Consider the following 23849-nt stretch of genomic DNA (forward strand, 5'->3'; position numbering starts at 1 on the left):
ATCCAACCTGTGTTTGCTGGAAGAGCAATTACACTGTCTTCACCACTGGAGCTATCTCTCTCTAGCTCTGTTATCAGAAAGCACAGCTAATAGCCCAGGAATCTGGTGACAGAGTGAAGCAAGTTAGTCTGGAGAATGATTTTGACAGGCCTGGCCTCTTAAGGAAGAGTGGGGTACATGATACTGAAGAAGGTAGGGACAAATGGCTCACAGCTTTAATCCCAGCACTCAGGAGGCAGAGTCTGGTGGAGTTTGTGATCAACCTGGTCTATATAGTGAGTTCCAGGACAGCCAGGCCTATGTAGAGAGGTCCTGTCTCAAAAAAAAAAAAAAAAAATCAAAACAAAAATGAAAGAGGTGTTTCTCAGAGTAGCTCCATCTCTAGAACCAAACTGGCTTATATCAGCCTGTGTGGGTAGGAGGTGAAGGGTGAATTGAATCAGGATGCCTCTTGGACTTAATGAAAGCCAATTAATTGTCTTTTGGGATCCAAGGACCTTAAGTCACAGGCTGTGGTTGATTTTCTTGCTCTTAGGCACTGAATTTGCTGTGTTCTGCAGATGTCCTTGACCTCTTTGAGCCTGAGTGTTCTCCATCCACAGATAGTATTTATACACTGTGGCAAAGAATATGTACTCTCAAACTCCGGGAAATTGTAAAACCTGAGGGATTAGTCAATAGACTGAAAAATCAGTCAATAGACTGAATTAAGAGCTGGGGTTCTGCTGACTCAGAACTAGGGCCCAGGGAAAGGGTGACTAGGTTTTGGTAGACCTAGTCTAGCTGTGTAGCACTAGCTGGCTTCAAACTCAACCCTCCTGCTTTTAGTCTGTGGAGTACTGGCATCTAGGATGAACACCACCATACCCAGCTGTTTTTTTTTTTTTTTTTGTGTGTGTGGTTTTTTTAAAATTTTATTTACTTAGTTTTGATACAGGGTCTCACTATGTAGCCCTGACTGGCTGCAATTATTATTTTTTTTTAATAGACCAGCCTGATTTAAATCTCAAGAGGTCAGCCTGCCGCTGTCTTCGAAGTGTTGAAATTAAAAGCATGTGCCACTACACTGCTTTTAAAATTTATTTTTGAGATATTCCTTTGACGCTAGAATTATAGATCTGCACCACTATGCCCAACCCGGTTTTGTTTTTCAGAAAAGGTCCTGAATTGATCTCCAACTAATAATTCTCCTGCCTCTGCTTCCCAATTGCTAGGGTTACAGACCTAGACCATCCACCACGCCCTTCGTTGGAGCCAGTGTTTTAAAGGGTTATTGTGGTGGAATAAGAGGATCGCCAGGATTGGCGAGAAATCGACTACGTGGGTTGCCATTACAACCCGACTAAACTAATAAGGGTTCAAGCCATTGTGTTAGGTTCTTCCAGCAGCTTATAAACTAAGGAGCCAATCAGCTGGAGCCAAGTAGGAGAGGCCTCCTCGGAGGCATTAAAGGCTCTCCTTTTACCAGACAATCTGGCCTATTCCTTTTGCTGATTGGTCAAGAATCCCAATCCGTCGAGGAAGCGTAGTGCTGCGGCCAATTGACGTGGCGTTACTAGGCGTGTTGCAGCCTTGAGGTGGGGCCAGGCCATAAACGAATTTTCTGATTGGTTGTGGTCCGCGGGTTGCTGGGGAGAGGCACGGAGAGGCGGGCACGAGTCCCAAGGCAGGCTCTGATTGGTTGAGGTGAGAGCAGCTTTCCTTCCGATGATTCGGCTCTTCTCGGCTCAGTCTCAGCGAAGCGTTTGCTGCCGTCGTTTGATTAGTCGCTGCCGCTGACCCCCTCGCGGATCAGGAGCTAGCGTCTCCCGCCCGCCTGCCGCCCCGGTGCCGCTGGGAGGAAGCGAGAGGGAGGCTGCCTGAGGGTTTGTCACCGCTGTTGATCCACCGCCTGAGTGAGTCAAGCCCGGGCCTAGCCGGTCGCCTGCCATTCTCATAGCCGTTACCCTCAGGCCGCCACAGCCGCCGACCGGGACAGGCGCGCGCCATGGCCTCTGGAGCCGAGTAAGTGTATGCGCGCAGGGCCGCCGCCCGCCGCGCCCGCCCGCCGGCTGGGCGGAGGCGCGCACGCGTGGGACTCGCCGCGCTGGGTAGGCCCGGTAGGGCCGCGTCTGAGGAGAGTCTAGGCCGGGAGGAGAGGGACGGAAGGAGAGGAAAGGGGCGAGTGAGGGCCTCGGGCCGGGCTGTGCACCCGCGCGCCCCCTAGGTCGGGCCCGCGCTGGGCCCGGGTCTGAGCCTGGGCAAGATGGTGCTGTGTCATGCAGGCCCCGGCTGGCCTGACGAGCTCCCTCGGCAAGGCGGCCCCGGCCTACTTAGGCCTTAGGGTTCACACTGCCGGCACGGAGCTCTGTGGCTCTGGGATGCCCTCCGGCCACTTCACCGACCACACGCGGAAGACCCTAAGCCCGCGAAGAGAAAACACTGCAAGCCGGAGGCCTCGACTGGGCCCAGTGGGCGTGGACTTTGGGCCACGTGAAGGCCTCAGGAGCCCTGAGACTCAGGGGAAGGCCGGGCCGAGCAACCTGGGGGAAGCCAGGTCGGCCTTGGTGGAGCCCGTACGGCCTTGCCTGAGGTTGGCATCTTTTGCATCCTGGGTAGTGAAGGGCCTGTTAGGTCGTGCTTTTCTCAGATGGCAATTTTTCACCATGTTAGGCCTGTTGTAAATACCAGGAAGCTTTACCTATTATTTTTATTATTTTATTATTTTTGCTATGTTCAGGGGGTGGTTAGAAAACTGTTTTTCTATTTTAACGTGCTGAAGTTAGAATCTGAGTTTGTTTTGTTTTTGCTTTCTGTGTTTTGACTTTCAGAGATTGCAGGTTAGAGTTGTTTTAACTTTTAAATAACTCTTAAATATGCACACTTATCCAAGCAGCAACGATCAGAGATTGTCTGGGCTTTAGGATTTTAGGGCCCCAACTTTTAAGGAAAGCATCAAATAAAACCTAGTCATTTCAGCCCATTCAGTTGAGAAACTAGAGTTTACCATACTGAAAACAAAACAAAAAGCAGCAAGCCTAGGAAACTATACAAATCTTCTGTCGATGTTTTGAGGTGATTAGGTGTTTTTAAGTTTCATTTCCTTGGAATGAAGTATTCACTCAGTTGCTTAGTTAAAAGTACTAATATTTTAAATAGCCAGGGTGTGTTGGGTGGTGCACATCTTTAATCCCAGCACTTAAAGGCAGAAAGTTCTAGGCTATCCTGGTCTTTACAATGGGAGTTCCTGGGCTACATAGACCTTGCCTCAAAAAACAACAAAATATACTTTAAAAGTATTCTGTGGTATTTTACCTTTGATCTCTCTCTCTCTCTCTCTCTCTCTCTTTCTTTCTTTCTGGTTTTTTTGAGACAGGGTTTCTCTGTGTAGCCCTGGTGGTTTTGGAACTCACTCTTTAGACCAGGCTGGCCTAGAACTCTGAGATCCATCTGTCTCTGCCTCCCAAGTGCTGGGATTATAGTTGTGCTCTGCCACTGCCCAGTGTAGACCAGATTGGCCTCAAACTCAGCCATGTAGTCAAGGCTGTTTTTGAATTCCTGGTGTTTCTGTCCCCTGTCCCCAAAGTAATGGGATTATAGGAAAATCACTGTATGCCCCAGAAACCAGAACATTTTATTTATTTATTTATTTATTTATTTATTTATTGGTTTTTTGAGACAGGGTTTCTCTGTGTAGCTTTGGAGCCTATCCTGGCACTCGCTCTGGAGACCAGGCTGGTCTCTAACTCACAGAGATCCGCCTGCCTCTGCCTCCCAGTGCTGGGATTAAAGCATGTGCCACCAACGCCCAGCTCAGAACATTTTATTTTTAAGACTGACTAAAATCCTCAAGATGAACTGGATGCTGCAACAGCTGCCCTCTTGGGTTTAGGTGTTGTCCCTTCACGGAATCCCTGTCTGAATATTCGATTGACAACTTTTAGGTGCTTCATTCGCCCACTGAGGCCAAAGAGACTGGAAGATCCTTTTTTTTTTTTTTAAATTAAAATTTCTGAAATCTGGCATCATAGGTGGTTTCTACCTTTAGGTTCTCACCTGAACTTTCCCAAGTTCCCTTGTGTGGTCTTTGAATTCTGGAAAGGACCTGAGTCATGCACAGATAGATTTTCGTAAAGAACATTTAGAAGCTGCAGTTGCTTTCAGCTCTGTTAGAGGTTACCAGCTCTAATCTCTATGGGTAGCTGAATTATAGGTCTTTTAACAGCCATACCACTCATCTCTAGAGCAAGGGTCTGGACTCATAGTCACATTGGAGGTTGTCCTGAAATCAATCAATCTCTCTCTCTCTCTCTCTCTCTCTCTCTCTTTCTTTTCCCAGACAGGTCCAGACAGGGTTTCTCTGTATGACAGTCTGGCTGTCCTGGTACTTTATAGACTAGGCTAGCCAATGCCAAGTGCTGGGATTAAAGGTGTTCATCACCATGCCCCACTTCTAAAGTGAAGTTTTGAGATTAAAATACAAAATGATAACTTGAAGTATTATCTTCAGTTCAGTCCTGAAAATAAGAAGATGGGCAGCCTCTGGGGGAAGGCATTTTGATAGATGTGGGAAAGTAGAAATTTTGGTGGATTTACACTTTTATTTTGGGAACCTCAGCAGCTTTGTGGCCAGAGTGACATACCCTTTGAGTGAGGGGGCAGGTTGGAGCTAAGGAAAGTACTCTGGGAAACTAGTTTATCTAAAGTCATTGTTAAAGATGTAACATAGCATGCGTCTGATTTCAGTCAAGAGGCAAAGATAGGATCACTGCAAGTTCAAGGTCAGCTTAGTTTACATAGCCAGACAGGGCTATATATAGCAAGACCCTTTATTAAATAACACAAAAACCAACAAAATAGTCCATAAGTTAGAGTAAGCTATTTCCAGTGGCAGTGCTTTTTTTTGTTTGATTTTGCTGTCTCATCTCTGTTCCTAGAACAATGTGATACTTTGTAGACACTCATTTATGATTACTACTGTCAATGAAATAATAATCTTGCTATGCTGCTTAGGCCTGTCTGGAGCCTTCTTTCAATTGCTGAGTTACAGGCATGAAGCACTGTACCTGGCTTTTATTAATTTGTTGCAGAAATGGTTGTTTCTCCCCTTCATTTGCTTTTTCCATTGTTTATATTTTTGGTTAATACTCTTGTTTCTCAAACCTTGAAGAAAAGTGGTTTGTTTGTTTGGTTTTAGTGAGATAGTGTTTCACTATATAGTTCTGTTCTGGAACTCTGTATACCAAACTGGGCATCAAATGCATAGATATTTGCTTCTTCCTCTCAAGTGCTAGAATTAAAGGCTGTGCCACCGTTCCTGGCCAGAGATAAATTTTCAAAGGGAGAGTCCACTGAGTCCAGTAAGTAAAGGCTAGAAATGAGCTGGTTATGGCATTTAGTACCAGTGTAATGGTAGGAAGTAACTACCATAACATATATACAGTCAGACAGATAAACATAAATAAATGTAGAAAGAAAGGAATTAGTATCACTGTCCAGTGAATAAAACTAGCTTCTAGGAAATTGATGGAAAATCAGTTGCTTTGGGAGGGGCCCATAAGGACCCACCAGTCCTTCAAGAGTTACTGGCAGCTAATGGTTTGCGAGAGTAAAGGAACAAGACATTTCCTAAAGTAGTGTAGCTACTAGCAAGTTGGTCCTGTAAATAATCAATCCCTCATCTTATAAGCTCTTAATTAAACTAATTGTATCACATACACAAAACAGAATTATGAAAGAAGAGCAGCTGTTAGGAAGAAGGGGATCCATGGGAGAGGGACAAGAGAGGGCAGTGGTAAAAACACATGCACGAAAATGCCAACAAAACTCATCATGTATAATTAATACATGGGAATAGACTTTAAAAGGAACTTAGTTTCCTTCCCTCTCCTCCCCTCTTCAAGACAGGGTTTTTCTGTGTAGCTTTGGTGTCCTGGAACTCACTCTATAGACCAGACTGGCCTTGAACTCAGAGATCTCCCTCTCTTGAGTGTTGGGATTAAAGGTGCTACTGTCCAGCAGGAATTTAGTTTCTTAATTTAAGTGAGGATTTGAATTTTCTCATATTACAAAATTTCTTGATTTTTGTTTCTGGATTACAAAAGTCATGTGTTTTTACAGAAATGCCAGGAAACGCCTTTTGAGTTGGATCCCCTTTCTGAAGGATCTCTAGATCCTTCAGACCTTCAGAATGTGTTTTTGTCCTGTTGTATTACTTTTTGTAATATGTTGTTTTGTGCTTGGTGTTCCTGTACTAGGAAATGTTCTTGGGTTCATCAGGTTTATTTTTTGAGGAGGGTAGTGCTAAAAATCGTGTTTTGTTGTACTGAAGCTTGCTTGGTGGAATATGGCTTCCCTAAATCATCTCTACCTCACTTCATTCCTTTGGGGAGACAAGCAGTAAGAGAACTCTTTCAAAACTCTGGAATTAATCATGGTGACCATGTGCCAGGCATTATGAAAACAGTGACTTTTTAAAAATCTTATTTATTTATTTATTTATTTGTTTATTTATTGGTTTTTTGAGACAGGGTTTCTCTGTGTAGTTTTGGAGCCTATCCTGGCACTCGCTCTGGATTCCAGGCTGGCCTCGAACCGCCTGCCTCTGCCTCCCGAGTGCTGGGATTAAAGGCGTGTGCCACCAGACTTTTTTTTTTTTTTTTTTTTTTTTTTTTTTTTAATGTCACTTAAAGAATGAACCTGCCGGGAGTTGGTGGCAGAGGCAGGTGGATTTCTGTGAGTTGGAGACCAGCCGGGTCTCCAGAGCAAGTGCCAGGATAGGCTCCAAAGCTACACAGAGAAACCCTGTATCGAAAACAAAACAAAAAACAACAACAACAACAACAAAAAGAATGACCTTGAGGGAGTTGATATAGTCTTCATTTTACATGAGGAAATCAAAGTCCAGAGAGGTTAACTAACTTGGTCGTGATCATTCATAACTAAGCATTGCCAGAATTGGAATTTACACTCAATAATTGGTCTGGCTGTAGAGCCCCTGTTCTGTATAGCCTAAGAGTCTGACTGGATTTTTCTCTGATTGCTGTTGAGCATTTATTTCTGTTTTGTCTTTTAATATTCTTTGGCCAGTTTCCTGACCTTGGGATAGGATCCCTTGGGGCCTAGCAGAATGGAACAAGGGCACTCAAAATACTAAGATGCTGGAATGGGAATGAGATAAATGCTGACTATGTTCCTCGTAAGCTTGACTGGCTTTCTTTTATCAGCTTTTAAGCTTCATCTATCTATTCTTTCTTGCGTAAGTGAATCTTAGAGATTGATGGGGCTAAGTATCTTTTAGGCCTGACCTCAATTTTTTTCTTCTAGTTCAAAAGGTGATGATTTATCAACAGCCATTCTCAAACAAAAGAACCGTCCCAATCGGTTAATTGTTGATGAAGCCATCAATGAAGATAACAGTGTGGTGTCCTTGTCCCAGGTAAGTTGGGTGTACAGTCCAGTCTTTACTACACTTAAGTAGATAAATTTCCCTAGCTTTCTTTTGTCATTTTTCCTGCAATAACTGATAAAGTGGGGTTTGTAGGAAATTCTGGCCTAGAGGGCTTCTGCCTACCTAAAGGTCAATGACCCAGTCTTTAATCATGTTTTTTTCTTAGCCCAAGATGGATGAGCTGCAGTTGTTCCGAGGTGACACAGTATTGCTAAAAGGAAAGAAGAGACGGGAAGCTGTGTGTATTGTACTTTCTGATGACACATGTTCTGATGAGAAGATTCGAATGAATAGAGTTGTTCGGAATAACCTCCGTGTTCGCCTAGGGGATGTCATCAGGTGTGTGTGGGGGGTGGGGGGGTGGGGAATGGATTCTTGACCTCTTAGGGATGTTAGGCCAGATAGTACAGCCTGCATTATAGACACCATTCCCCTCTCCATTACAACCAGGATGGAATCCTTGGCATCTGCACATGTAGGAAGCCACCTGGTCATGGGTTGTCTCTAGGTTGCATTGCTTTTCTAGACTTCAAAATCCACCTCTGCATGGTCTTTAGGACGAATTGGCATTTATTTCTATGGCTTTCTTGATGCCTCTGTTCTTTGTCCCCCCTCTACTGGGGATGTATAATCCCTCTACTTATAACTGAGTTGGAGACAGTGTGTGAGGATGTATGTCTAGTAAATGTCCCTACTGTTCTCTCTGTTTGATGGCTTGGATGGTGATGAAACAAGTGGAAGTGTGAGGAAGAAGGAGGTCTTCTAAAAAATAATAAACCTAGGCTGGGTTTGGTGGTGTGTGCCTTTGGTGGTGTATCCCAGCACTTGGGAGACAGAGACAGGTGAGTCTATGAATTCAGGGTAGCACGGTCTACATAGTGAGACCCTGTCTTCAAAAAAGTTAAAAGAAGTAAACCTGGGGAAGAGGAGCACAGTTACTCTCATATGACTGATTATGGTTGTTCTACCCAGGTAGGCACAAGGTCTCCAGTTACCTGACCAGGACCAATCAAGTTTCTGAATTCTTTTAAGTACCTTCTTGAGACTGCATAGCTGCATAGTCACTTTCTCAAGGTGATTTGATCTCATGGTTGAGATCTCTTTTTTTTTTTTTTTTTTTGGATTTTTCGAGACAGTGTTTATCTGTGTAGGTTTGGAGCCTATCCTGGCACTCGCTCTCACTCTGGAGACCAGGCTGGCCTTGAACTCACAGAGATCTGCCTGCCTCTGCCTCCCGAGTGCTGGTATTATAGGCATGTGCCACCAACACCCAGTGGTTGAGATCATTTTTATGTCTTTCACTGACATTAAAAGTTTTGATTCACTTGCCAAAACCTTGCCTCCCTCCTCTATCTTATAAAACTGGGATATCATTATTAGCTAGAAGGCCAGACATGGTGGCACATACCTATATTCCTAGTAATCTCAGCACTTGGGAGAGACAGGAGATGTTCAATATTAACTAGAAAGGATTATCCTTGAATATCCCATATTGAAGACTTGAGTCCTAGAGCTGTGCATATGTGGGGCTTCCAGATATTCTTAATTTTGGCTTAGTGGTGAGTGGACTTCTATTACCTCATTGTGGATGTGACTTGTCTTAGTTCTGCTTGGCTGTTCCTTTGCCTCCTCTCCCACCCTGCTTTCCTTCTTTTCTCCACCTAAGGCCATCCCTGCCTTTTCTCTTTCACTTGCCATCAGCTGTCTGTGCCAGGCCCTTTCGGACACCCAGTGCTTGGGGCTGCAGTGTGGTTGGTAATGTGGAGTCTGCTTGTCATCCTCAGCATCCAGCCATGCCCTGATGTAAAGTATGGCAAACGTATCCACGTGCTACCCATCGATGACACGGTGGAAGGCATCACTGGCAATCTCTTTGAGGTATACCTTAAGCCCTACTTCCTGGAAGCTTATCGACCTATCCGTAAAGGTGAGAGAAATTGAGTTTAAGACTGGTTGTTACTTGAATAAACTTTGGAAAAATTCTATGTTATTTTCATATGTATGACTATGCATATATGTATCCTGCACACATGTTTAATTGTCTGTCCTCTTACCTCCTTCTGTGCTTCAGGACAGTAAGTAGTTCTCATGTATCTCTGAAGGATGATCTGTTTTTTCTGGCTGTCAAGTTGAAAGTTGGTTACAGTGAAAGCTTAGGTTGTCTGTACCCTAATAGTTAAAAAGAGCTTTTGTCATATCATTTCTGTATACTAGTCTTGAGTAGTGGAGGAATGTAATACAGATTAGAGTTTTACTATTACCTGTTGTAGTGAAGGAGGGTATAAGTAATATCTACTGTATTTTAGATAGATCATGGGGTCTGTTGAAGAATTTTCTCTTGGTCTTATACCTGACACCTCTAAGTTCGCTTGTATTGCTTTGTTATAGGAGATATTTTCCTTGTCCGGGGTGGGATGCGTGCTGTGGAGTTCAAAGTAGTAGAGACAGATCCCAGCCCTTACTGTATTGTTGCTCCAGACACAGTGATCCACTGTGAAGGGGAGCCAATCAAGCGAGAGGTGAGTTGCCCTGATCCCAGTTCTTAGTTTTTTGTTTGTAGTGCTTGGGAATTGAATCCAGGGTCTTGTGTATGTCAAGCAAGTATTTTGCCACTGAAATAAATCCCCATCTCCCAATGATATTTCCACTCAAGTGACATTTGTATTGGTTGTCCAGCTGAGTGCTTTTGGAGATTAGATGGCCTTATGGAAGTGGAAAACCACCTAAGTATTTATTGAAAGAACCAATGCCATCGCATGGATTTTCGATAAAGCCTAAAGGATGTAAACGAATGGCATTGAGTATGGTGGTACATGTCAATAATCCTAATGCTTACGAGGTGGAAATGGGAGTATTGCTGTAAGTTTGAGTCTAGCATGAATGGTCTATGAAGTGAGATCCTGTCTCAAAAAATAAAAACAGTCTAAAGAGATGACTTGGTGGTTAGGAGCACAAGCTGCTCTTCCAGAGGTCCTAGGTTTAATTCCCATCACCCACATGACTGTGTTTGATCATATTATCCCTCTTTGCTCCACTCCCCCTTGTTTGTTTGTTTTTTTGTTTTTTCAAGACAGGGTTTTTCTATAACAGTCCTGGCTGTTATGGAACTCACTTTGCAGATTAGGCTCTGCCTCCCTAGTGCTGGGATTAAAGGCATGTTCTACCACTGCCCAATTTGTTTGTTTTTGAGACAAGGTCTCACTGTGTTGCTTAGGCTGGCTTGTAACTCAGGTATGCTTGCCTCTCTGCTTCCCAAGCGGATTAAAGGCATGTGCCACAATTCCCAATATCACTGATCCCCCTTTTCTCTTAAATCTTCATGTATGTTTTTTTTCTTTTTTGTTGGTGGCCCACTAAATTTTTTTAGAGTTGATCATTGGTATGGGGGGTTATTGAACAGCTGCAATTTACATGACTGACTCTACCACTAAGGAATATGATTCCTTCTCCAAGCAGCCATTAAGTGCCTGTAGCTCCTCAGGGTCGGGTGGTGCCTTATAAACCACCACCATGACATTCAAAATGGGGCCAATTTGTATAGGGATCTTTTATCAATAAGACTACGGACTGTGAGAGAGGTTTGGGTTGTATTTTGTTTATGTTGGTCCCCCCTACCCCCTGAAAAGGGTATTGCTATATAGGCTGTCCAGAACTCACTTTGTAGCCTGAGCTGGCCTCAGATTTGGTCTTTCTGCCTCTAAGGCCTTTCAAGTGTTGAGATTATAGACATGTGTGTCTGGCTTAAGATGAGATCACTGTGGAAGAGAATCTTCTCACACAGCATATTTTTTTCCCACACCAAATAGTGGGAAGATTTAGAGAAATTGCATTTTTGCTGACAATACTATTCCTGTTTTTTTTTTTTTTTTTCCATATTTAGGATGAGGAAGAGTCTCTGAATGAAGTAGGCTATGATGACATTGGTGGCTGCAGGAAGCAGCTAGCTCAGATAAAGGAGATGGTGGAACTGCCACTGAGACATCCTGCACTCTTTAAGGCAATTGGTGTGAAGGTGAGCATCCTGAGCTCTGTAGGGAATCTAAGATGGTGCATAATAACACTCAAGTGTCTAATCCATGACTGATTTCATAAATGGTTTAAAGAGGCAATAATAATATTCTTTGCGTTTATAGAAGGCTCTAATTCATTAGAGCCATTGTCAAGAACAAAATGGGTAGTATATTGTGTGTGTGTGTGCGCGTGTGTGTTTATGTACAGGAACATATTCACAAATATACTTAATAGTTCTTATTTCATGGATCATAGTAAAGTCTTCATTGTAAGTTTGCCAATCTTTGTAGTTAATTACTCAATAAAAGAAGAAAATTTATTGAACATTAGGTTCCTGAGTTAAACATTTGAAAACCATCTATCTAGAATAGTTTTCTGACTTTTCTATGTATTAGAACACACCAAAGATGAAATGACTAATTTGCCTAGTAAGCATACAAATGGTTTTGTCTTCCTTGACATCAGTTTTAGCCTGTGGGTAAGGCTGCAGGCAACTTGAAAGAGGAAAAGTTGTAATTGATTATTGATTATAGAAAGGCCATTTGGGCTGGGCAGAGCACTCGGGAGGCAGAGGCAGATGGATTTCTTAAGAGTTCGAGGCCAACCTGGTCTATAGAGTGGGTTCCAGGACCCCCCCCCCAATAAACCTAAGAGTATATCAGAACAACAGTTCTCGACCCTGTGGGTCATGACCATTGGAAAACATATTTCCGATGGTCTTAGGAATTGAGATACCTCAGTAGCAAAATTACAGTTATGAAGTAGTAACGAAAATTTATGGTTGTGTGTTCCTAAGACCATCAGAAATATGTGTTTTCTGATGGTCGTGACCCACAGACTGAGAACCTCTGTCCTAGAAGGTTGTAAACACCTCTGAAAGCCATTAACAGTAAAAAAGAGACCTTGCTTTATTTAATAGCCTAGATCCTGGTTTGCCAAATTGAGCCCTTGACATAACTTGTTAGACTCTTATGCAAATTGAATTTATGAATGTTACCAGCTTGTTGGCATCACTTTTTCTATCAGTAACAGAAACGTGTATGATTATCTAATCAGTTTTTACTTCTAAGGAGTATTCTTTGTGGTTTTTGTTTAACTGTTTGCTTTGGGCAGTGGCAGGGGGTAGGGAGCTTAAGAAAGGTTTTCTATGTAGTTCCTGGCTATCTTGGAACTTACTGTGTAGACCAGGTTAGTCTCAAACTTAGATCTGCCTACTTCTGCCTCAGTGCTAGGATTAAAGATGTGTGCCATCAGACCTGGCTCTTTTTGTTTGGTCTTCCATTGTATTCAGGTCTGGCCTCAAGCATGTAATCCTTCTACCTTATCTTTCTCAGCTGTGATTATAAACATGTCTCAAAAGCTTGTTCTTTTTTATTATTTTTATGTGTACCATGAGCTTTCAGTGTTCACAGAAGCCAGAAGAAGGCATCAGATCTACTGGAACTGGAGTTACAGGTGGTTTTCAGCCACAACCAGAGTCCTATGGAAGAGCAGCCATTGCTCTTAAATGCCGTGGTTCTTGCCCCTTAATAGAGCCCTAGTCAAACTAGTTTAGGATGGATGGAGTTAGGGGAGGGTGAGTTCCTGATCTTAAACACTCTATTGTCCTTAGCCTCCTCGAGGAATCTTGCTATATGGACCTCCTGGGACAGGGAAAACCCTGATTGCCCGAGCTGTGGCAAATGAAACTGGAGCCTTCTTCTTCTTGATCAATGGTAAGAAACTTGGCCTATCTGTATCTGACTAGACCCATTTATGAGTTGGGCAGCTCACAGACATATCCATTAACACCCATATTCTTCAGCATATTTTTAAAAATTGTTTTAACCAGTTTGTTCTGTATTTTGTCTGTGTTTATGTCTGTATATTGTGTGTGTATAGTGCCCGAGGAGTCCAGAAGAGAGCATCAGATCCTCTAAGAACTGGAGTTAAAGCTTATTATGAACCACCATATGGGTGCTAGGGATTGAACCGGGACCTCTAGCAGAGTAGCCAGTGCTCTTAACTGCTGAGTCATCTCTCTCACCTAGTTTTTAAGCTGTGTGTGTGTGTGTGTGTGTGTGTGTGTGTGTGTGTGTGTGTGTGTATACGCGGGTGTGCACGTGCACGTACTATTCATTCATGTGTAGGAGTATGCATGCACTATTAGGTTGACTAACCAGTCAGCCCTAGGAATCCACATATTTCTCCAGTGCTGGCTTTACAAGTGTGTGTTACCATATCTATTTTTCTGTCTTAACAATAGGTTTAGGGATCTAACTTGGGTATTCATCATACTTCTAAGGTGGGCTCTTTAGTACCTGAGCTATCTTTATAGTCTCACTTAAGCATTTTCTGATGAATGAGTATGTTTTGGGGGTGGAGAGATGGTTTTCACTATGTGGGCCCTCTAATTTGCTTTGTAGCCCAGGCTGGCCTTGAACTCACAGAAAACTGCCTGTCTGCCTCCTAAGTGCTGTGATTCTTTCTGTCTTTTATTTCCTTGAAAAAGATTGTGCATAACCTGAAGACATTTGGGGAAATAGGTGTAATAGTAAATCAAAAGTTTTTGCTTATTTTGTTTTAGAATCAGAGTTTCACTCTGTAGTTCTGATTGTTCTGGAACTCAGATCCACCTGCCTCTGCCTCCCAAGTGCTGGGGTTAAAGATGTGAGCCATCACCACTTGGATAAAATCTGTATTCTTATCTGAGAGTCTTTGGGGAATATGGGCTGAAACATCTTTTGTCTTCAGAATGATACTTAGATCTTGGATCCAGTGGTAATTAGCCTTTTTATAAATCATCTTTGTCATCTTCACAGTTGAAACTGTGTTATGGAATATATGCAGAATCCATTTGCTTCTTTCTAGTCTGGTCTGGTAGCTCTGGCTTGATAATGGGTGGAGAATGTTATGAGAGACAGAAATTATTGCATTCTTATTCAGAACTTGTGTTGGGGCTAGGGGGAAAAGTTTCTTTTGGGATTGGGGGAGGATGGATTTTTGTTTTCTTTTAAAAAAACAACTATTTTATTAATTTATTGTGTTTGTATGATCATACACACATGGAAGTCATAGGACAACTTGAGTTTCTTTGTACCATGTGGGGTCCAGGATTAAACTCTGTTTGTCAGGCTTTTGCAACAAGCACAGTAACTGGATAAGCCATCTCATTGTTCTGTATCTTTTCAGGACCTGAGATCATGAGCAAATTGGCTGGTGAATCTGAGAGCAACCTTCGTAAAGCCTTTGAGGAAGCTGAAAAGAATGCTCCTGCTATAATCTTCATTGATGAGCTTGATGCCATTGCGCCCAAAAGAGAGAAAGTAGGAACTTACCAAGGGGATGGTGGGGACTTGAAAGGTCCTGCCGTAGCTCTAACCAGACATACTCTTTTCACAGACTCACGGGGAAGTAGAGCGTCGTATCGTGTCTCAGTTGTTGACCCTTATGGATGGCCTGAAGCAGAGAGCACATGTGATAGTTATGGCAGCAACCAATAGACCCAATAGCATTGACCCGGCCCTACGGCGATTTGGTAAAGACCTCAAACTCTTTCCAATGTGTTCTTTTGTTTGTTTGGTTTTTCAAGACAGGGTTTCTCTGTGGCTTTGGAGGCTGTCCTGGAACTCTGTAGACCAGGCTGGTCTCAAACTCACAGAGATCCGCCTGCCTCTGCCTCCCAAGAGCTGGGATTAAAGGTGTGTGCCACCAAAGCCTGGCCACCAACTCATTCTTATACTCCACGGTATATTACAGTTCTGCTGGCTTGATTTCTTTATCTCACCTGTCTTTCATCTACATTGTTTTTTTTCTATTCTGTATTCCCTCTAGAGCAGTGGTTCTCAACCTTTCTAATGCTGCCACCCTTTAATACAGTTCCTCATGTTGTGGTGAGCTCCCTGATCATAAAATTACGTTGTTGCTACTTTCATAACTAATTTTGCCACTGTTACGAATCATAATGTAAATATCTGATATGGGAAGGGCCCTTTGACCCCAAAGGGGTTGTGACCCACAGGTTGAGAACCATTGCTCTAGAGTAACTACCCGTCTTGGTTTCCCTAAACCTGAAGAATTTCCAGGTTGTGAGGCATTAATGTTAACTCTAAATAAGAGAGTTTTGGAGTGACTTCACTGTGGACCAGAAATTGTTCCTATTTTACATTCCTGCATTTTCCCACAGGTCGCTTTGACAGAGAGGTAGATATTGGAATCCCTGATGCTACAGGACGCTTGGAAATTCTTCAGATCCATACCAAGAACATGAAACTGGCAGATGATGTGGACTTGGAACAGGTGGAGTGGTGATGATGGCTGGCCAAAACCTTGGGTAGCTCTGTTTTTAGGAAGTTGCAAGGGACTACTAACATAGTCTAAGATAAGAGTTCATATCAGTAATCCCAGAATTTGGGGAGGGTGAGGCAGAGGCAGGAGGATCTTGAGTTTGAGGTCAGTGTGGGCTACCCAGCAAGAGTCTATCTTTTCATTTTTTTTTTTTTTTAGAGCTGCATGGAGCTTATTTTGATTTCAGGGTAGAAAATGTGTTTCTTAATTGTTGCTCTGTTAAGAGTAATTCATACATTGTTGAACAGCTTTATTTCTAGCTCCCAAATCCAGGCTTAAGTATTTAATACTTGCCACTAAAAGGTCTGCTGTAGTATATATCTCTTTAAGGAAATAAAAGGAATCAGAGATAGGAATCGGGGTGGACTCAGGATTCTGTTTCTGACTTCTTAAGGAAGTGGTTTCTTGAGGATAGTCAGTAGATCTTTTCTCTGCAGGTAGCCAATGAGACTCATGGCCATGTAGGTGCTGATTTGGCAGCCCTGTGTTCAGAGGCTGCTCTGCAGGCCATCCGGAAAAAAATGGACCTTATTGATCTTGAGGATGAGACCATTGATGCAGAGGTCATGAATTCCTTGGCAGTTACTATGGATGATTTCCGGGTAAGGACTATATCCACAAATAGTTATTTTGTTGTATGCACCCCCCACCCTCCATCTCATTCCCCTTTTTCAAACACCCTTTTTAGTGGGCCTTGAGTCAAAGCAACCCATCAGCACTTCGGGAAACTGTGGTAGAGGTGCCACAAGTAACCTGGGAAGACATTGGAGGCTTGGAAGATGTCAAACGGGAGCTTCAGGAACTGGTTCAGGTAGGCCAATTTGCTCTAGGGTGGTGGGTCATTGCCTCAATGTATAGTAATTGGCCGTTTAGGTCTCAGACTCAAATCTACTTAGAATTGTGACTATAATTCAGAAGCCTGCTCTTACTGAGTTTTAGGTAGTAAGGAGCCTATTTAAAAACTAGCACCATAGACCATAGGATGTGCCACAAAGTAGATGATATGCTTCTGATTTTTTTAAAAGATTTTATTTATTTATTATGTTTGCCTGCATGCCAGCAGAGGGCACCAGATATCATTCAAGGTGGTTGTGAGCCACCAGATAGTTGCTGAGAATTGAACTCAGGACCTCTGGAAGAACAGTCAATGCTCTTAACTGCTGAGCCACCTCTCCAGCCCTATGCTTCTGATTAATAACGATTTTATTTAAAATATTGAGAGGTTGCCCTTAAATCATCTTTGCTTTCTTCTAGTATCCTGTGGAGCATCCAGACAAATTCCTCAAATTTGGAATGACCCCTTCCAAAGGTGTTCTCTTCTATGGACCTCCTGGTTGTGGGAAGACCTTGCTGGCCAAAGCCATTGCTAATGAATGCCAGGCTAACTTCATCTCTATCAAGGGTCCTGAGCTGCTCACCATGTGGTTTGGGGAATCTGAGGCCAATGTCAGGGAAATTTTTGACAAGGTGAGTTTTCAGAGGCTGGCTGTTCATATGTTTGGGGGCAAGGTAAGATAGGAGGCTATTTCTTCATAGTCAAAACTATTTTATTACTGGCAGCTCAGTGATTGCTTTCTTCTGAAGTTTGAGAGATTAATTAATATTTGAGTTGATCTCTTTCTTTCTCCCAGGCACGGCAAGCTGCCCCCTGTGTACTATTCTTTGATGAGTTAGATTCAATTGCCAAGGCTCGTGGTGGTAATATTGGAGATGGTGGTGGAGCTGCTGACCGAGTCATCAATCAGATCCTGACAGAAATGGATGGCATGTCCACAAAAAAGAATGTGTTTATCATTGGAGCTACCAACCGGCCTGACATCATTGATCCTGCTATCCTAAGACCTGGCCGTCTTGATCAGCTCATCTATATCCCACTTCCTGATGAGAAGTCCCGTGTTGCCATCCTGAAGGCTAACCTGCGCAAGTCTCCAGTTGCCAAGGCATGTGCAAAGTTGTCAGCCATGAAGCCTTTTTTTCTATCCTGGATAGGATGCCATTGGGGATTTGTAGGTTTTCTAAAGGCAATATGAGAGATTTGTGAATATTAGGATAATTTAAGAGATACAGAATAAAATGGGGTGGCAGAGCCAAGAGTAGCTCAAAGATCTATGTGTCCCATGGGAGGCAGTTAACGATGCTAAACTAAGTAGCTTTTTTGCTTCCTTTAGGATGTGGATTTGGAGTTCCTGGCTAAGATGACAAATGGCTTTTCTGGAGCTGATCTGACAGAGATTTGCCAACGTGCTTGTAAACTGGCCATTCGTGAATCTATTGAGAGTGAGATTAGGCGAGAACGAGAGAGGCAGACAAATCCATCAGCTATGGTGAGTCAGTATCTTTGTTCAAATGTGCCATTCTAGGGACCATCCTCCATGACCCAGAGTTGAGAGTAGAAGGTATTAGGAGGGTCCCTTTACTGAGATGTTAAGCAGGGAATCCTAGAAAATGAATAAACAGCTAAGCTGGGTGTGGTGCAGGCATATTCCAGCTCTCGGTGAATGCAGCAAGATGAGAAATAAAGGGCCCTACATGAGACTTTTAGAGATAAAGGGTTGGGTTGGGTAAGCTTGATGCCTTGAGGGAAATGAAAGTATGATTGTGCAACAGAACAGAACAGGGTTTTTTATTTATTTAATTTTATTTTTATATGCACTGGTGTTTTGCCTGCATGTATATGTGTGTGAGGGTGTCTGATTCCCTGGAACTGGAGGTATGGACAGTTGTGATCTGTCATATGGGTGCTGGAATTGAGCCTGGGTCCTCTGGAAGAGCAGCCAGTTCTCTTAACTGCTGAGGCATCTCTCGAACCCTCTGGAAAAGGATTTTTAAACTGAAGTCTGGACTTCAGCATCCTGGTGGGGAAGGGAATTCTTGTACTCTCAAAATAGAAAAATTAAGTATAAGAATGTAAAAACTATGAAATTTACAATTCTGTCTCTACTGTAGTTCCACTGTTTGGAGGTTTGTGAATGAATAAGAAATGAGCAAGTTGCTTTCTTTACCCTTTGGAGAGGTCCTTTGTGTCAATAAACTGCTACAGTGGTGGGAGGGAAAGGAGTCGAGGAATAGAGTGAAAGCTGGGTCCTAACTAGCATAGTGATCGGTGCTTACCAACTTCATAGGAAGTAGAAGAGGATGATCCAGTGCCTGAGATTCGCAGAGACCACTTTGAAGAAGCCATGCGCTTTGCTCGTCGTTCTGTCAGTGATAATGACATTCGAAAGTATGAAATGTTCGCCCAGACACTTCAGCAAAGTCGAGGTTTTGGCAGCTTCAGGTAATTTTGTTAATTTTGTTGGTGGCATCGTGCAGTTCCTAAGTTGTTTGGGGGACTTGTAGACAGTGGTGGGAGTCATAAGGAGGCTAGAGCAATAGCTGTCAAAACCTTGCAAGAGCCCTATCCATATTTTCTTTTTTGGCTTTTTTCTTGTATATACAGATTCCCTTCAGGGAACCAGGGTGGAGCTGGCCCCAGCCAGGGCAGTGGCGGTGGCACAGGTGGCAGTGTGTACACAGAAGACAATGACGATGACCTGTATGGCTAAGTGAAAAGCCAGCATGCAGCGAGCTGGCCTGGCTGGACCTTGTTCCCTGGGGGTGGGGGCACTTGCCCAAGAGGGACCAGGGGTGTACCCATGGCCTGTTCCATTCCTCAGTCTGAACAGTTCAGCTCCAGTCAGACTCTGGACAGGGGTTTTCTGTTGCAAAAAAAAATTACAAAAGCGATAAAATAAAAGTGATTTTCATTTGGGAGGTGAAGAGTGAATTACCAGCAAGGAATTGGGCCTTGGGCCTACACCATTTCTGTTGTAGTGTGGGGTGGTGCTGGCAACCTGTGGGGTGTGAACCAAGGCACTACCCTTGTCATCACCACAGTAAAGCATCTGTACTTCCCTCAATACTGCCCAAGCCCTCCCTTACCCTTAGCCAACCTGGGTAGGTGGATGAGGGGCCACTGTTTGCTGGGTGTTTATATAGAAAGTAGGCTGATTTTATTTTACATGCTTTTGAGTTACTGTTGGAAGACTAATCATAAGCAGTTTCTAAACCAAAAACATTAAAAATTAAAAAAAAAAAATGACATGTTGTAAAAGGACAATAAATGTTGGGTCAAATGGAGCTTGAGTCCCAGATACTGTGCCTCTTCTTTTCCTGAAGTTTGCATCCTATTTGGACATATTCAGGGGGCCAAAAAAAGTTAAAAACAACAACCTGCTTTTGTATAAGTGTGGTTGCATGCAAATAGGTTAGAGGACCATTGTTGGGTGTTAGTCCTCACCTTCCACCTTTTTGAGACTAGGTCTGTTTGCTGTTCCTTACATCTAGGTGGCAGTTTTTGGGGATTCTCTCTCTCTCTCTCTCTCTCTCTCTCTCTCTCTCTCTCTCTCTCTCTCTCTCTCTCTCTCTCTCTCACTAACCTTGAGACAGGGTTTCTCTCTCTGTGTAACAGCCCTGACTGTCCTTGAACTAACTTACTCTGTAGACCAGTCTGGCCTCAAACTCAGAGAACCACCTCCCAAGAACTGGGACTAGAGATGTGCACCACCACTGCCTGGCAGGGATTCTTTTTTCTCTCTTTCTCACATGCTGCTTTGGGAGTACTAGAATTAAATACTGTTGCGTCTGGCTTTGTGGGTCCTGGAGATGGACTAATCCATATATCTCCCCAGCCTTTTTTCATACCCTTGATCCATAATTAAGGATGGGCATGGGTTTCTTTTTGGGGAGGAGGGGTGTTGAGACAGGGTTTCTCTGTGGCTTTGGAGGCTGTCCTGAAACTCACTCTGTAGACCAGGCTGGCCTCGAACTCACAAGAGATCCACCTGCCTCTGCCTCCTAAGCACTGAGATTAAAGTCATGCACCACCACCGCCTGGCATCCCTTTCCTTTAACACTTTTTTCCCCTTTAACACTTTTTAATTGGAACTTTACTGAGCAGGTTGGGTGGGGATGGCGTTTGTACTTTGTCTAACAAAGTAAAAACAGTGGATAGTACTGTAGTGAAGGGGAGCAGCCTGATGGAGTTGCATTCCCCTTCTACTTGTATTTAATACAGAAAACCAGGTCTGTAGAACCTTTTCTCCTGAAGGATTAGTTTGTGGTACTCTTAACTATTTGCAAAACCATTTTTTGGAGAGCTGAGCATGGTGCTTCACAACTTCAATTCCAGCACTCAAGAGGCAAGAGGTCAGCCTGGTTACATGGTGAGTTCTAGGACAGTCAGGGATACGTAGATTCTTTCTCAAAAAAAGGAAAAAGGGGGGAAATTTTGTTCTTGGGTAAGAGAGATGACTCAACCATTAAGAGCTCATACTCGGGACTGGAGAAATGGCTCAGAGGTTAAGAGCACTGACTGCTCTTCCAGAGGTCCTGAGTTCAATTCCCAGCAACCACATGGTGGCTCACAACCATCCGTAATGAGATCTGGTTCTCTCTTCCGGCCTGCAGGCATACATACAGGCAGAACACTGTATATAATAAATAAAATCTTTAAAAAAAAAAAAAATCTAAAGATCTCATGCTCTCCAGAGGACTCCAGTTCCTTGTACCATCCCTTCTCTATTACTTGCACATAGTCATACATAGACATACATATCTTAAAATCTTGGAGGTTTGTGCATCCCAGCCATGCATACCCCCTAGTTGAGTCATTCAAGAATATGCCTTACTGCTGTTTCTGAAGTCAGAAACATGATAATCCTGCCCCAAGAGAGTGATACAGTGAAAATAGCTATCAGTTGACCAAGCAGAACTGATCATCCCAAAACCTACAAAATTTTTAGTATATATGGACAATTACAAGAACATAAGATACTTAGATTGGCTGGTTATAGACTGGAACATCTTTGGACTTGTTTAATAAAATACTTTAAGATTTATTTATTAATAAATTTATTTAAATATTTTAAGATTTAAATTTTTTAAGATTTATTTACTATGTATACAGTATTCTCACTGCATATATGCCCTGCACACCAGAAGAGGGCACCAGATTTCATAGATGGTTGTGAGCCACCATGTGGTTGCTGAGAATTGAACTCAGGATCCCTGGAAGAGCAGCCAGTGCTCTTCTAAGCCATCTCTCCAGCCCCAAACTAGATCTTTTACACTATGAGAATTTGAGTCTGTTCCCTACCACTTAGCTTTTAGCCCTTTTGCCATTTGGATATTCCCAGTTATGTGGTCTACACTACCTACTCTGCACTGTGTCACTGCCATCCTTGTAGGTTGGCAACGTCATGACCTCATTAAGGGCCAGAGATCAGCCCACTTGGAGAAAGACTTTGGGGACTCCTTCATCAAGCTTTAAGCACAGCAAAAGACATGGATCATTTTCCCCAAGACAATGGGATACAGGATAAGTTACTGAAAGGTGCATTAGGATGGTTTACTTGTACTAGGGTTGACAGTGGACCTCTTAATCAGCTTTCTTAGCTAAAATGTTTGAAAACCCTCTCTGAGCTATAGGGTACTTATGAGAAAGATATGGTTAGAGGACGAATTTCAGGTCAAGTATGTTGTATAAACTTGTAACAATAGAAAAAGAGCCCATGAATTTGAAAGCAGGGAAGGACATATGGAAAGGTTTGGAGTGAGGAAAGGAGGAAATGATGTAATTATGATCTCAAAAAAAAAAAAAAAGGCATAAAATACGTTATAGAGAGGCAACATAGCATAGGCTGAGTATAAATAGCATCCTAAGATTTGTTTGGGCCCAAGATACTTGCAGAATTTGCCTTGAGAAAGTCCAAGTACAATGCCACATGTCAAGTGAAAATTTTTGAGACAAGATGTCATTGTAGCCCTGACTGTTTGGGAACTCATTAGGTAGACTAGGCTATCCTTTCAGAGACCTGCCTGTCTCCCAGGTGCTTGCATCTAAGGTTTGAACCAATTCTCCTAGCTAATGACTGATTTGTTGTAGTGGTTAGGAGTTGAACCTAGAGCCTCGTGCATCCTAGTTAAGTAAGCGCTCACTCTACTGTTAGCTACAGTCTGTTTCTCAGTTACATGAGTGTGGGTCTATGCATTGTGTGCTACCCCAGAAGGCCAGAAGAGTGTTCGATTTCCTGGAGCTGGAGTTAAAGGTGGTTTGTGAACTGCCTATGGGAGTTATGGGACTGAATTTGGGTCCTTAGGAATAGTAGGAGGCTCTTAACCTCCATGTCTGAAATTTGGACTTGTGGAGAAATGTGTCATCAACAAAGGCACAAGGATTGAGAACAAGGGGGAAACCATACCAAAATAAGAATCTCAGAGAATATGGAGGGGTAGAGGATTGGAGGGGTAGAGGAATTGAGTGAAGTTCCAGGGTGTGCTTGAGCAGTGTAAAGTTAGGCATGCAAAGAAAGGTACTTGACTTAATTTGGACAGGTTGGGAATCACCTATAAAACACTTCATATCTCCAAAGTGTATTTTATGCAAAAAATGTGAGAAATGAATGTGCTATGAAAGTAATATTGCCAGATTTAATAGCAATTTACTTTTGAGCTGGGGGTGTAAATTGCCTAGTTTATGCATGGCCTTGGGTTCGAACCACAGCATCACTCGAAAAAGCCAATTCACTTTTCCCCTTTTTTTCTTTATTTTTTATTTCTTGCATTGTAAACTTATTTTTGAAATTTATTTGTGTAGCTAAGTGTTTTGTCTGCACTTACATCTGCACCGCCCGAATGTGTGCTTAATGTCCTCAGAGACCAGAAAGGATTGTCACATTCCCTAAAACTGGAACTGCAGATGGTTGTGAGCTGCCAGGTGGGTGCTGAGAAACAGGTCCTCTAGAAGAGTAGGCAGAGCTCTCACCACTGAGTCATCTTTCTGGCCACAAGTACAAGTGGAAGTCACACAAATTACAGGAGTCAATTCTCTCATCCTTGGAATCCTAGGAATCAAACTGGTTGTCAGTCTTGGGGACAAACACCTTTATCCGCTGAGCCATTTCACCAGTCCCTCTCCTCTCTTACTTTATTTGAGACAGGGTCTCACTATGTGGTCCTAACTGGCCTGGAACTCTTTGTAGATCACATTGGTCTTGAACTCTCAGAGATCTGTCTGCCTCTACCTCCTTAGTGCTGGGATTAA

At 43.0% G+C, this 23849-nt stretch overlaps 1 protein-coding gene across 1 annotated transcript; it reads left to right on the plus strand.

Moving 5' to 3' along the window:
• The first annotated feature begins 1722 nt into the window (after window positions 1-1722).
• Window positions 1723-19885, plus strand: Vcp (valosin containing protein). Its single transcript, XM_027403281.2, has 17 exons — window positions 1723-2004; window positions 7306-7417; window positions 7596-7768; window positions 9214-9356; window positions 9818-9948; window positions 11310-11441; window positions 13053-13155; window positions 14612-14745; window positions 14822-14957; window positions 15606-15718; window positions 16204-16368; window positions 16455-16577; window positions 17021-17233; window positions 17398-17706; window positions 17935-18090; window positions 18889-19043; window positions 19206-19885. The coding sequence occupies exons 1-17, from the start codon at window positions 1988-1990 to the stop codon at window positions 19309-19311; spliced, it is 2421 nt and encodes an 806-aa protein (XP_027259082.1). The 5' UTR covers window positions 1723-1987; the 3' UTR covers window positions 19312-19885.
• Window positions 19886-23849: the final 3964 nt, after the last annotated feature.

This window comes from Cricetulus griseus, chromosome 2 (assembly GCF_003668045.3).
Source record: "Cricetulus griseus strain 17A/GY chromosome 2, alternate assembly CriGri-PICRH-1.0, whole genome shotgun sequence".
Lineage (NCBI taxonomy): Eukaryota > Metazoa > Chordata > Mammalia > Rodentia > Cricetidae > Cricetulus > Cricetulus griseus.

Bases quoted from the DNA above. Each gene is read 5' to 3' on its own strand.
- Vcp (XM_027403281.2), top strand. The intron at 11,442-13,052 runs GTGAGCATCCTG...TATTGTCCTTAG, and splicing joins TTAAGGCAATTGGTGTGAAG to CCTCCTCGAGGAATCTTGCT. The intron at 15,719-16,203 runs GTGGAGTGGTGA...TTTTCTCTGCAG, and splicing joins ATGATGTGGACTTGGAACAG to GTAGCCAATGAGACTCATGG.